At 55.2% G+C, this 14,623-nt stretch overlaps 1 protein-coding gene across 3 annotated transcripts in view; it reads left to right on the plus strand.

Annotated features, from left to right (window-relative positions):
- Positions 1 to 12,128, plus strand: part of GNB1 (G protein subunit beta 1) — a 61,538-nt gene extending 49,410 nt beyond the window's left edge. For 2 of the 3 annotated variants that reach the window (XM_079776095.1, XM_079776097.1), the window contains 7 exons: positions 2,682 to 2,745; positions 3,368 to 3,530; positions 5,966 to 6,032; positions 7,094 to 7,295; positions 7,934 to 8,150; positions 8,750 to 8,865; positions 10,496 to 12,128. In XM_079776095.1, the coding sequence (XP_079632221.1) occupies positions 2,682 to 2,745; positions 3,368 to 3,530; positions 5,966 to 6,032; positions 7,094 to 7,295; positions 7,934 to 8,150; positions 8,750 to 8,856 (820 nt within the window). In that variant the 3' untranslated portion in view covers positions 8,857 to 8,865; positions 10,496 to 12,128. The remainder of the gene's footprint in view (positions 1 to 2,681; positions 2,746 to 3,367; positions 3,531 to 5,965; positions 6,033 to 7,093; positions 7,296 to 7,933; positions 8,151 to 8,749; positions 8,866 to 10,495) is intronic. The other variant, XM_079776096.1, reaches the window with a different exon arrangement.
- The last annotated feature ends 2,495 nt before the right edge of the window (positions 12,129 to 14,623 follow it).

Consider the following 14,623-nt stretch of genomic DNA (forward strand, 5'->3'; position numbering starts at 1 on the left):
CAGGCTGCACCGGGAGGCGAGTGATCACCCCGGTCTGCAGCGGTTACCCCACTGGGATTACGGGGTGTCTCCTCTCACCTTCTGGAGGATCAGTGGGCATTAGCTAATGTTCCTCTAATTGGGCGAGTCAGCAGATACTAAGCTCTCTGAGCGGAGACCTTCCTGAAGGTGACCCTCTGGGAGGGGGAGGGCTCTACGCTGGCCCCTCAAGGCTCGTCCACGGCTGAGCCTGCAGGGCAGGCAGCCAGGCGCAGAGAGGCCCGCTGTTAACCCAGAAGTCTTCGTGCCCGAGGTGTGTGTGGCCACCGAGATGCAAGGATTTGACTGAAGAAAGTGCTTCTGGAAGAGGAGGGCACTTGGTTCCGTTCTAAGACGAGTTTGCAGCACGGAGCCGAGACCGGCATTGTTCCTTGCGACTCCTTGGTGACTTCTTGTACCTGTTGCCTCAGAACGTGTGTTTTGGTGAAAAGTGTCCAGATTTCCAGAGTGACCAGAGTTTCACCTCCAGGTTATGATCGGTTCAGGAAGCCAAACATGCTCCTGACTGTAATGCTTAAAGCCTATGTGTTTGGATAAAACCTTTAAAATTACTAGGTGTACCGGTTAATAATGGCGGATTTTATAATCAAAGAAAACACGATAATTTCAAGAGAAACGTCAAACGTGCTTTATTTAAAGTGATGTCCATCGCTAGCTACACATTTCCCCCATCTTTCAGGTAATTTGTGGGTACTGTCCCAATAGAACTTTTCTTGTTTTGAGGCAAACCATTCAGAGACCCAATTTTCCACTTCTTCGTACGTTTTGAAGTGCTGCTCAGACAGTGCGTGTGCCATCGATCGGAACAAGTGGTGATCTGAAGGAGCAAGGTCTGGTGAACACGGCGGGTGGGTTCATACTTCCCAGGCAAGAACTTTCAACGTGTCTTTAACTGGTTTTGAAGTGTGTGATGGTGCGTCATCACGAAGCAAAATTACTTTGCCGTGTCTTCTGGAACATTCTGGTCGTTTTACGATCAAAGCATGTTTCAAATTGATTATTTGTTGTCGGTAGTGATCAGTATTAACGGTTTCACTTCATAATACACCACACCTTCCTGATCCCACCAAATGCAGAGCATTGTCTTCTTTCCCAAGCGATATGGCCTTGCAGTCGATGTTGATGGTTGACCTGGATCAACCCATGATTTTATTCGTTTGGGATTCTCAAAATCTATTTTTCATTGTCAGTCACAATTCGATGCAAAAAAAGACTTTCTTTCGTGCTGTTGAAGCAACATTTTACTGATGACTTTTCAGTTTTCCATTTGTCTTTTATTCAGTTGATATGGCACCCATTTTCCTTCCTTTAAAATCTTTCCCATTGCTTGTAAACGATCGGAAATTGTTTGCTGAGCAACATTTAATCTTTCTGCAAGTTGTTTTTGAGTTTGACAGGCATCTTCATCCAATAATTGTCATTGTTGGTCTGCATTTTCGGTTGACCTGGACATTCTTTGTCTTAAACATCAAAATCATCACTTTTAAAGCATTTAAACCAGTGTTCACAAATATCTTGAGATGGTGCATGTTTACCGTAAGCTTCCTGAAGTATCCGATAAAACTTTTTCTTCAAAATAAAGTAATGAATTAAAACTTCCCGCAAATGCTCTTTTTTTTTTTTTGGCACGAAATTCGACATTTTTAAGCATAAAAATATCTATGATGTTAATACCTTCAGCAAATTTAACATGAAGTTTTGAAGCTTGCTGTCAATACAACAAAATCGCATACATATCAAATCGCATATATATCAACATGTGTAACTCCATCTATTGAAAAAAATCCGCGTTATTAACCCGTGCACCTAGTAGAACTCTTTCTGTCATGACTTATCACACTGACCCGTCTGTGTAGGGCTGTGGGTGGAGCCGTCGCCATCCCTGGGAAAGGGCAGGTCCTGAGCTGGCTCCTGAGTAGCCGTGGGCCCTGCTTCCTCTCCGCTAACCCTTGCCCCTTGGTCACGCTGCCCTGCGCTGTCCTGTCCTCGTTCTGTAGAGACAGGCAGAGCACCTTGCAGCACACAGACCCAGGCTGACACACTTGCCCAGAGCAAGACAAAAGGAAAAGGTGCGTGACGCGTGGTAGTTTCTGCTGTGGGACCAGGCTCAGGGCCGCGGGAGTCTGTCTTCACTTTGCAAAGCGGGTGGGATGTGAGCAAGCCTCAGTGCCTCCCGGGCCTGGACCCAGTGTCGGCTCCGTCTGGGAATGCCTCAGAAATTTGGCATCTCTAAAAGCTTGTTTCCTATGTCTCGGCTTCCCGTGCACTAGAATAGAACAGAAAGTTGCACACTACATGTTCCTACCACCTGGTTCTTGAAAGACTGTATGTCTCACATTTGACTTGTCATGAACAGAAACCAGACAGAGGCAGTGCTAAGTGGCCACTGTCTTAGTTGACCCAGCAGGTGGCTGGGGGTCTGGTCCCCCGAGAAGCCAGGCCCTTGTCCCCAGCTGCTGTCTGTGGAACATTCTCGTCATGCTTCAGCGTTGGTCTGATAATTGGGACTATTCCTTTGGGCTCATCTCCAGCACAGGCCGCTTTGATGCACACGAGAGCCGTCACCACAGCTGCATGTGGCTGTGGCTGTGGCTGTGGCTGTGGCTGTGGCCCTGACGTGCTTGCGTTTGTCTTCCCTGCAGGCTTCTCGTCAGTGCCTCCCAGGACGGCAAGCTCATCATCTGGGACAGCTACACCACCAACAAGGTAGGAACTGCACGCCCTCCCCCAGGCCCTCGGATTCACTTAGCTAAGCTACAGGGCGGGGAGGGGGGTGCACGGGAGTTTGGGGTTTTAAAGAGTGATCCAGGGGGTGTCACATGGAATGAAGCAGTGCTGTCACTGGTCCCACGTGCGGACAGGGCCCACTTAGCTGTGTGTCAGGGGACGCTGGCTGCACGTGAGCACACAGCCTGACGCAGCTGCGCACAGGGCTGGCGCGACCACAACGGTTCCGGCACTTCAGGGAAAACCTTTGTTTTATACATGAATTGATAGCCATTTTGACCAGCCAGTGGCTTTTTTTTTTTTTTTTTTTAAGACTTAAGTGAATTATTGCTAGCCAGTAAGCCTTAAAATGCAATAGTAAAGGAACATTCTCTCCTTTCGATACCTAATTTCAATTAGGAGGCTGTATTGTTACTAAGTGCCTATTTAGTCATCAGTTGTGACTTTAATAAAGTGATAGGTTGAATTGTTATGTAGCACAGGGGCTTCTAATTAAGTTATTGCTTTATCTGACTGGTCACACCTGCAAATTATTTTCAAAATAATTTCAGTAGCTAGTTTTTGAACTTGAGCATGTTTGCGTCGGTGTTCTGTCGTCTAGGTCCACGCCATCCCTCTGCGTTCCTCGTGGGTCATGACCTGTGCGTATGCCCCTTCTGGCAACTACGTGGCCTGCGGAGGCCTGGACAACATTTGCTCCATTTACAATCTGAAAACTCGCGAAGGGAATGTCCGTGTGAGTCGTGAGCTGGCCGGACACACAGGTACGCGTTCTCTTCAGTGACCTCACAGCTGGGTCAGCGTTCTCGCCTCTGCTCAGTAATGATCTCCTGGGATTGGTTGCATTAATGGTAGAAATACTATGGAAATGAAAGTAAAGACAGGTCTTGCTATGCCTTTACCAGGAAGAAAACTTGGGTCTCAGTCCCTGTGGCGTCTGCTTTTCAGGGTTCTCTGGTACCTACTTAGGCCACTGTCTTCCATCCTGAGCACCTTCCACCAGGGTTTGCAGTCTGAACGTACCTGTGTGTAGTGTGCACATGCGTGTGTGCATGCACTGATCCGCGGCATCAGTGGGCTCCTCGCATGCTCCACACCAGCACCCTCGGTGCGGAGGCCACAGTCTGGGGAGGTGTTGGAGCCGAGCAGCTCTCCGTGTTCGTTTACTTGTGAAGTGGCTGTGACAGGGGAGTGTTTCTGGAGAAGGCCTCGTCCTAGGGTTTTACTTTGGCGGCTGCTTCTCAGTCCTGAAAACGACTTCCCACGAGGCTCACCTGCCTCAGGCGCAACCCAGGAGATGACGGTAACTCACGGAGCAGCTAGTCCTGCTCTGACGTCAGCCAGGTGGCCTGTTACATTCCTTCCAGCCAGTAGAGAGCTTGTCCTGTGTCCTTCAAATGCACGATGTTCAGAGAACACAGCTGTCCTCTCGGGGTAAAGTGCGCCGAGACTCACTACGAGGCCACGCGCACGCCTCGGAGTCGGGCCGCTCCGTGTGTTAGAGCAGACGGCACTGCCCAGGTCCGAGAGGGCGTGAGAACCTCTGACGAGGGATGTACCTGTTTCTCCCTTTAGTTCGGGCAGTTCTTGCTTCACCCATTTTGAGCTGTTAGCAGAGTGTGCACAGTCACGAGTCTCGTCTCTTCCTGCTGAATTGACCCTCTTGTCCGGATGCGGCGCTCCTCCTTGTCCTGGCGTCTGCTTCCCTGTGGCCGCCCAGCCTTCCTAAGCTGACCTTTGCACGGAGGCTCCCCCACCCATTTCCTTTCCACTTGACCATGTTGTTGTCAATAGCGCCCCCTGAAGGCAGCGTGTCGTGTCGTTCTCACGGTCTCAGCCGTTTGCATGCTGTTGAGTCCTCTTTCCCGTGACATTCGTGCAGGGGATGCGGCTCCATCGCTTACCTGCCACCTGGCCTGCCCTGCTCTGTTGGCGGTTTTGGTTACCTCCTCCCATGACTTTTGAGTGGCTTGTCCAGGGATTTCAAAGTACGTTTGTAATTTCTCATGGTCTGCCAGGGGTTACTATTGTGTCAACTCACGTGACATGCAAGCCCCTGGCAGCCGTACAGGCCCGTTTCCTGCTCTTTGTGACGTTTCCGTCGGCGTTGCACCTGCATGTGTAATAGGCCCACGACACACTGTCACATTGTCTCCCCACACGAAGTGTACATGCTCTTTCACGTGTTCTCCGATGTTGACCCTTTGGTGCTCGTTGCTCCTCCCTAAAGGTGGGCGTGCTCTCCGCCCCTCAGCCGAGGAGCAGGGTTGCCGCAGGGAGCCCTCCGGGGCCGGGGCTCTGTCTTCCTCTCCCGCCTCCCGCTTCTTCAGTGATGTTTCTCTCTCTCTCTTCCTTCCTCTTTGAAATCAATAAAAACGTATTTTAAAATATATATGTAGATTTTAATTGATTTCAGAAAGGGAGAGAGATGGAAACACCAATGATGGGAGAGAAACATCATCAATCAGCTGCCTCCTGCATGCCCCCCACCAAGGATCGAGCCCGTACCCCGGGCCTGTGCCCTGACTGGGAATCGAATCGTGACCTCCTGGTTCATAAGTCGACATTCAACTACTGAGCCCTGCCGGCCGGGCTAAAACCTGTTTTAAAAAATGTGGGGTGTCTCAGCAGGTGTCACGTGTCCCAACCTCTGTGCCGTGGGCCAGCTTGCAACTCAGGCCACACAACCATTTCCACACCGACTTGTCTGCTGCAGCTGCGTCCGTAGCAAACAGACCCGCTTCCTCTCTGCCCTGACACCTGTGCGCCTCCCCCATGCTCTGTCCCTCCTCTTTCCCCACGATGGGAGGGCTCCAGGGGGCAAGAAGTGACCTTCTTTCTGTTCATGGATGTGTCCCGGGGCGGGGGGCACACTCCAGGGACCAGGTCTCCTGTGCATTGAGTGGATGAGCGAGCCAGTGAGGAGTAGGCGGGGATCCGTCCTCACTCCTGCATGAGAAGAGGGGAGGGAGGCATGGGCACCAGCGGAGAGCATGTGCCCCATGTGTGGTCGCTCCAGTGCCCTGTGGGCGCAGTGCCTCAGCCTCCTTGGTCCTGGGGTTCCTGGCCGCCCAGTGCTGCACCGGGCAGTGGGGCCCGTAGGCAGGGTCGTCCCCATGCTGCCCACGGGGCTTCTGTTTACAAGACCATAGAGGGCGGCTCCGGCAGATTTGGGTCATTGTCTGGGTCTGTTTTCCAGGTTACCTGTCCTGCTGCCGCTTCCTGGATGACAATCAGATCGTGACCAGCTCTGGAGACACCACCTGGTGAGTGCCTGAGCCCCCGCCTGCCCTTCTCACAGGGCTCGGCCACCCGGCTCTGGGTAGGACAGAAGGTTCTTTTTCGTTTTGTTAGTACTCACTTGAGGATATTTTTTTCATTGATTTCTAGGGGGAGTGGAATGGAGGGAGGGAGGGGGCTGAGAGAGAGAGAGACATCGATGTGTCTCACATTAATTGGTTGCCTCTGCAAGTGCCTGATGGGGGCTAGGGATTGAACCTCCAACTCAGGTATGTGCCCTTGGCTGGGAATTGAACCCATGACCCTTCTGTGTGCGGGCCAATGCTCTAACTGCTGATCCACACTGGCCAGTGCGAAAATAGGTTCTTGCCATGAATGAGGGTGTCTGTCATGTGAAACGGCCATGAGACTTCAGCCCCAGAGGCAGTGAGAGCGGACTGCGTTCACTGTGCTTTGCGGATTTTGCAGCCCCTCTGTAGACACTGCACCTCCGGGAGTGTGCGAAGTGCCTGCTTCCTTTCCCCGACCAGCCCTGGGAGCGGCGGGTGCATTGTCCCCTCCCCAAACGGCAGGGTCACAGCTTCCGTGGTGCACACCGTGTTTCTGAATGTTCCGAGTTCTCATCTTCCTTACAGACAGAAGCCCCTAAATAAACGCTGGAGTGTTTTCACTCGTGGCTCTAAACCACGTCATGTACATGCTCAGGTGGTTATTTTATTTTATTTTATTTATTTTTTTTAATATATTTTATTGATTTTTACAGGGAGGAAGGGAGAGGGATAGAGAGCTAGAAATGTCGATGAGAGAGAAACATCAACCAGCTGCCTCCTGCACACCCCCCACCGGGTATGTGCCCGCAACCAAGGTACATGCCTTTGACCGGAATCGAACCTGGGACCTTCCAGTCCGCAGGCTGACGCTCTATCCACTGAGCCAAACCGGTTTCGGCTCAGGTGGTTATTTGACAAGAGGCATGTGCGACCCCATCTGATCTGTCTTATGTCAAAGCACACGGGTGTCCTTGGTCCTGGGGTGGGAAGGACACTGGTCACTGGCCGTCTGAGAACGTGGGTGTCTCCTGCTGCAGTGCTCTGTGGGACATCGAGACGGGCCAGCAGACGACCACCTTCACTGGACACACCGGGGACGTCATGAGCCTTTCTCTCGCTCCCGACACCAGACTGTTTGTGTCCGGTGCGTGTGATGCTTCAGCCAAACTCTGGGACGTGCGAGAAGGGATGTGCCGGCAAACGTTCACCGGCCACGAGTCCGACATCAACGCCATCTGTGTGAGTGGCTGACCGCGGCAGGGTCCTTCGCCAGCGCCACAGTCGATTAGTTCTGTGCACACAGCATTCTCGTTCGATTGTAAATGTTCCAGGACTAGACGTCCTCTCTTTCCTCTGCAACTACAACCTCATTTACCAAAACTCCCTGTGGAAAATCTACAAGTGGTGTGGTCTGCCTCGGGGGCCAGCTAATTCTGTGCTCGGCTGGCCCCCAGCCCTGGGCTTCCGAGGGGTGAGGGGGGAGCACAGGGTGTAGTAACTCACCCAGCGTGCAGCCTCTGTGGCGCGGGGCTTCCCTTCTCCACATCCCCCGGACCTGAGGGGCCTGCCCTTGAGGGGAGCTGTGCAGATGTGTCGGTTGGTCGTGGGGTCCCTTCCCTGCCTTCCGCCACGGGGCTCGCCCGACTGCTGGTGACTGCAGAGAAGCACGGCCTCGGTGATGCCCACCCTGCGGCTTCCTGGGCACTCCTGTGGCTCACGCAGGCACAGCACTCACGTCCCAGCCCCGTGGGCTCCCTGGGCCCCAGGTTCTGTCAGCGCGCTGACTTTGGTACTGTGTCGTCCTGCTCTTGGGCAGTGGCATTTCCAATATTTATGGTTTGTGCCTTTGCACACTCCTGATTGCTTTCTCTTTCCAGTTCTTTCCAAACGGCAATGCGTTTGCCACTGGCTCGGATGACGCCACCTGCAGGCTGTTTGACCTCCGTGCGGATCAGGAGCTCATGACTTACTCCCATGACAACATCATCTGCGGGATCACCTCCGTCTCCTTCTCCAAGAGCGGGCGCCTCCTCCTCGCCGGGTACGACGACTTCAACTGCAACGTCTGGGACGCACTCAAAGCCGACCGGGCAGGTGGGTGATGCTGGGGCCGGTCTGTAGGTCCTGGACACTGGGACTATCTTTCAAGATGGACATGACTCCTCAGATAAGCCAGGTGTGCTGGGCCTGCCCGAGTACACCTGCCAGGCCGCATGGCATGGCTGGCAGAGGGACAAGAGACAGGCCGCAGGCAGCCAGGAGCTGGCTGGGCAGGCCTGGCGCCCCTGCACACACCAGACGCTTTTCCCACCCACTTGTGCGGTGCCCGGGCATCCCCAGTGGGCAGGAAAGGGGGTGCCCGTGAAGAGTCTGGAGTTCACACGTCAGAGGCTGGTGTGTGGTGCCAGGTGCATCCACACGCACAGGTGTGCGGACGATGAGAACTCCCCGACCACGTGTGGCCTCGGGCAGCGGACTGCATTTTAGAGTTGCCGGCTGTGTTAGTCCCGGGCTTGGGAGGGTGGGAGAAGGGCTCGTGGCCCCTGGTGGTATGGGGCCTCGCCTTGGCTTCGCTTCTGGAGGGCCTACTTCCTGCCCCAGTTGAGCCCCTCCAGCTCCCCTGCGCAGCGGCATTGCGTGGCTGCCCGGTGGGACACCGGCCCTGGGGTGACTGTGCCCTCACTTGCTCCCAGGTGTCTTGGCCGGGCATGACAACCGCGTCAGCTGCCTGGGGGTGACTGACGACGGGATGGCTGTGGCCACAGGGTCCTGGGACAGCTTCCTCAAGATCTGGAACTAACACCGGCAGGTAACACGGGAGGTGGTGGTTCGTGGTTTCTGGGCTCACTGTGGGGAGATGGACGGTGCGGTGAGGTCAGCCTGGACCTCAGGCTGAGTGATGATGGGTCTGGACTGAGAGGCCCTGTTTCTCTTTCCTTTTTTTTTTTTTTTTTAATATCTTTTATGTTGTTAATCCTCCCCTGAGGATACTTTCCCATTAATTTTTTTTCTTTTTTTTTTTTAGAGAGAGTGGAAGGGAGGGCGGGGGGAGAGAGAAAGAGAGAGAGAGAGAGAGAGAGAGAGAGAGAGAGAGAGAGAAAGCATCAGTGTGAGAGACACATCGATGGATTGCCTCCCATATGGGGCCCCGACCAGGACTGGGGATCGAGCCTGCAACTGGGGTACATGCCCCTAACCAGAATTGAACCCGGGACTCTTTGGTCCGCTAGTTGACACTCTTATCTACTGAGCCAAACTGGCCAGGGCTCTGTTTACATTTTTTTAAATGTATTTATTATGGCGACAGCAGTTACTAAAATTGTGTAGGTTCCAGGTGCCCAGCTCTGTGGTGCATCCATCACCTGTGTACTGCATTGTGTGTTCACCACCCAAGGTCAAGTCCCCTTCCATCACCACTCATCCCCTCTCCACCCTCCTCCTCCCCCAGCCCCCTTCCCTCTGGTCAAGTCCCCTTCCATCACCACTCATCCCCTCTCCACCCTCCTCCTCCCCCAGCCCCTCCCTCTGGTGATCCCCACACTGCTGTCTGTATCTGTGAGGTCATTTTCCTTTACTTTTCCCTTCACCTTTTTCACCAGCCCCCCAGCCTCTCCCCTCTGACAGCTGTCTGTTCTGTTCTCTGTCTCTGTGAGTCTGTTTCTTTTTTTCCTTTTTCCATTTTGTTTGTTTACTTTCCAATAAGTTTAAGTCCTCGACGGGCACAGCATTGCCCAGGTTCTGTGTGCAGCGGCCTTAGCGGAAAGGCTGCCCGGGCGCTCAGCGAGAACTGCGCCCCCTCCATGGGCACGAGTCACTGTTCCCTAGGCGACTCTGGTTTTGCTGTTTGCCCCCCAGGAGTCACTGTTGTTCTCTGCTTTGTACGCATAAGCCAGAGAGAATCCCGTTCATCTCGAGCATAAACACCCTCACCTTGAAGAAGAGCCTGGCCAATGTGGCTCAGTGGTTGAGCATCGACCTATGAACCAAGAGGTCACAGTTCGATTCCTGATCAGGGCCCAGGTTGCGAGCTCAATCCCCAGTGTGGGGCATGGAAGAGGCAACCGATGGATGATTCTCTCTCATCGTTGATGCTTCTCTCTCTCTCTCCCTCTCCCTTCCTCTCTGAAATCAATAAAAATATATTTTTTAATAAAAAGGAGAGCTGTGTGCTCTCTGTGATTCTGGAGACCCCGCTTCTAGCCGTCAAAAATGGCCATGGACACAGCTTTGTGGACATACTTGTCCTTAGAGAAGCCCTGTTCCCAGCAGCCTCCGCAGGGTCCAAGATGGCAGAAAACACTTTTTATTTTGTCGGTCAGTTTGCTTTGTTCACTGGATTCCACATACAAGTGAGACCATTGGTGCTTGCCTCCCTCTGACTCACTCACTCAGCAGAACGCTCTCGGGCTCTTCCTCACGTCTCTAACCTCTGCTTCCAGCAGCCGGCGGGCGCGGTGACTGGAAGACCATTCCACCCCGAAGCGTTGCAGTGATAGCATTTCCAATCCTCCCTACTAACGTGGGCGCCCTCCCCTCCGAACTCCAAAAGGGCAAGATCTTTTCCTTCACTTCCTGCTGAACCAAGAGCACAATCCCACGAGAGAAGAACCTGCTGTGAACTCGACGAGTCGTGCCTCCTCCCGGGACCATTGTCTCTGTTTGCTTTTTGTCTTGAATGAAGTTAGAAGGAAACTAGTCAGAATGTTCACCACAACGTAGCTCAGTGTATCGTGAGGCAGACACACCTGGCCACTCGTGGGTTTGGACTCAGGTCCGTGACCCCGTCCGTCTGTGACGCTCGTGCAGAGCAGGTCAAGGACTGGATCTTGTCATCGGCTCCAAATTCCAGGTCGTGTTTGTAACAGGATTTGAAAACCATTCATGTTTCCTTTTTAAAATACCTTTGTGTTTAGTAGTTAAACAGAGAGAGAGGGTCTAGCGCGGTCTCTCTGAAGTTGTTAATGATGTAAATTTAGTCCCTGTTTTAAAATTTTTTTTGTCTAGTGTCACATGGTTGTTGCGCAGACATGGCACAGAAAGAGAGCAGACCGAGCGTGGTGACCAGCAGAGTCCAGTCAGGCACCTTTCTCCCCGCCGTCCTCTGCCTCTCCCTTCCGTTCTAACCTCACCTTGGGTTTCCTTGTGAAGTTGGGGGAAGTTTATAATAATAGCCTAACACTACCCCGTGCCCCGCCCCCGCTGTCATAACCTCTGTGTTCAAGAGAGGTGCCCGTCCTGTGCTTGGATAGTCAGTCAATTATTTGTGTATGAAACAATGTAAAAATCAATGTTTTGAAAATAATGATCTCAGACTTTCTAAGTTAAATGTTAAACAATTGGATCGTTTGCCGCATCGGGGATAACTCTTAGACGCGCATGCTGTAGGAATGCTCGAGTGTGCGTTCCGCTCAGTCCGTAGGTGTTCTCTTTCTTTACAAAATAACCTCTTTCAAGTTGTAACCATTGATGGCTCTCGCCACTATCGTTGCTACTCTGCACGCACCGGAAGCAGTACAGTAAGCAGCTCGACACGCTTGAGTAGCAGGATAAGGCACTATTTTCTTTATTTCTTTAAAAAACCACCAAGTCCTGTTCCAAATGATTGCTGTTGGATTTGGGGGGTGGGGTGGGGGCAGGGAACGGAGACCCTGGCCGTCTCTGTAAACTCCTCTTGGCCCGTTTCCCACGGAACCAGCCTCTGCACCTGAGGCAGGTCATTTTCTAACACACAGACTTCCTGGTGTCCCCCAGCCGGTCCCCAGCAGGTGTCCCCGAGCCCGAGTGCCCGCAGCAGCGCCGGCAGGTGTGCCGGGCCCCGCCCGGGCGCTCCCGGAGGCTGCTCCGGCAGGGTGTCTCGGCTCCTGCACAGATGGCGACGTGGACACAGGGGCCTGGCTCTGGGGGGTGAGCGGGGAGCGGATCCCTCCTAGCGACACCTCTGTATACCGCCTGCACCTGCCCTCCCTTTTGTATTTAATTTTCAGTCCGTGTACTGCAAGGAAGCTGGACGCGAGGTAGGCCCTGTATTCAACTGTACTGTTATTTAAGCTGTAATAAAGCAGTTTGACGTGAGGGACCTCCGTGTGGCTGCTGCTTCTCCCTGCGGGTGGGTCTACGCTGTCCTCTGCCCCGTGCTTTCCCCATCGCAGAGTCCAGGAAAGCAGTGGGGGGTCCCCACGTGGGCCCTCTGACCACACGTGCCTGCAGCCCCGGCGGCCTGTCCCCACCCAGACGTCCACCCCTGCACTGCAGCTGGGCGGTGCGCTCTCCACCCTAAGCGCTCGGGGACCTGCTCCAGAGCCGCCGCCTCTGGGTGGAGACTAGCATCTGCCGCCAAACACCAGAAAGCCGCCCTGAGCCTGTGGGTGGGATGGTCTTCCAGTCCCTCCTGCCCGGGCGCAGGTTAGAGGTCACTGGCCATTCTCAAGCTCAAAGGGTGGCACGTTCTCCTGAGTGGAGACTGCCCTGAGGAGGCACCATCAGGAGGCCCTGGACTTGCTTGGGGTGCGGGTGGCACCTGCGCACCCTCCTCTGTCCCCGCTGTGGCGCACTCCCAGCCACTCCCAGAGTGGGTCTGTTTGTGCAAATTTAACACCCGCACTGCCTTCAGCTGCGCCAGGCGCTCCCTGACCACCGGGGGCCGGAGGGAACCCAGCCTCGAGGCTGGACCCCAGCCATCGCAGTAACCAGCGCATCGGTGCTGGGCCCCGCATCTACCCCACCCCGCCCCCCGCTTGGCGCCTGTCTGCTCCCGGCATTCACTCCACCGGGCCCGGGCGCGGGTTTTCCTTCATCCCCAGCGCCGAGCAGGGCCTGGCGCTCACCACGGAGCCAATGGCGTCCTGGATCCGCTGCTCCGCACTGCCCTTCCCGGGCCCACTCCGCCGCCCTCCACCAGTCCTGTGCTCTGGGGACAGACAGCTCCTTCTCCTCCAAGCCCCGCCCACTGCTCAGCTCCCCCCCTTAAAGTCTCCAGTCCCCCTGACCACCCCTCCCTCTCCCTGTGTCCTGCTCAGTCCTTCCCAGAGCCCAGGCCAAACCCTGCCCCTTCGGGTCATCGCTGTGTGACCCCGGACAGGGCACTCGCCTTCTCAGATTCCCCGGGAAACTGCCAGCGACCAAAGCGCCTGCTTCCTAGTGGCCTTGGAAGAGTTCAGAGTCCGGGGGGCGAGGAGAGAGCAGGCGGGCTAGGCGCTTGGCCTTCGGGGTCCCACTCCCACCCCAGGCTGCCACCCGGAGTTGGGGGGCAAAGGGGTGCCGTGCCTGCTGTGCTCTCTGCCCGTGCTGCTCTTCCTCACTCCGGGCAGGGGCATCCCTCCCCCAGCACCTGGGGAGGGGGCTGCCCCGGGGAAGTCTTGCTCCTGCCTGAATGGTGAGCCTGGCACTTGGCGGGTCTGCGGGGGGGGGGGGGGGGGGGGGTGTGCTGCCCTCTCACCCGCGCCTGGAACCAGCCCTCACAGGAGCCTAGTGGACGATCTGAGCCAGGCCTCGGAGGGTGAGGCACGGCCAGGCAGGAGGGCCGACCCGTCCTAGGTCTGCTGGCTGGAGGCCAGAGGGATCAATGAGGACCTCCCGGGAGCCAGGGACCCCCTCCACAGGGAGCCTCCCACCCTCCCGCCTCCCAGGCTCCTGCCACTTCCCCTTTGGGTGCCGGGCAGCCTCTGCTCACCCTGGCATTCACCCCAGCCAGGTACGGCCGAGGCCAACGTCCCAGAGCTGGGAGGAGCACCCCTTCCACTCCCTGCATCTGTGAGCCTGGTGCACCCCCTTCCTGCCCTCTGGAGCCAGGGAGTGACTGCACCCAGAATCCAGGGTGCCCCTCACTGAGTCCAGCTTTGGGCAGCAGCTCCATCCTGCTCCACACCTCCACGGTGCAAGCTCCCGCCTCTCCGCCCCCCCCCCCCCCAGGCCACCTCCCCTGCTGTCCCTTGTCATTCAACACACTCAGGAAAGTGTGGGTCCAGGCCCGCCAGCGGGGCTCAGTGGTTGAGCCTCGACCTATGAACCAGGAGGCCACGGTTCCATTCCTGGGCAGGGCACATGCCCGGGTTGCGGGCTCGACCCCCAGTAGGGGGCGTGCAGGAGGCAGCCGATCAGTGATTCTCATCATTGATGTTGCTATCTCTCTCCCTCTGAAATCAATAAAAATATATATATTTTTAAAAAGTGTGGGTCCAGGTTTTGGGGATGTGAAGCTTAAACAATATGGAGCCATGTTTAAGAAAAAGAATACCAAGAAACAAATACCGACCTTTGTTAAGGTCGTCCGCAGCTCTGGCAACAGGGAAAGTAGAAAGACTCTGCTTTTCTGGACCCCTGAGCCCCTCAGAGGCAGACCCCGCATCCAACGCTCAGCCAAACTGGGCTCCATCGCCACCCCACCCCCGCCCACCTGCGTGCTGCTGCTGGCCCTGCCCTCCCACCACAGCCTGGCAGAGCCTCTGGATTCAGCCCAGGTGACATGCCCTCTAAGACTCTTCCGGACGCCCCGAGGCTCCCCTCCCAGCACCCCTCCCAGCGTGGCCCCGAGATTGCGTGATTGCCAGTCAGGCACCCAAGGGAGATGC

Source organism: Cnephaeus nilssonii, assembly GCF_951640355.1.
Source record: "Cnephaeus nilssonii genome assembly, chromosome: 7".
NCBI classification, from domain to species: Eukaryota; Metazoa; Chordata; class Mammalia; order Chiroptera; family Vespertilionidae; genus Cnephaeus; species Cnephaeus nilssonii.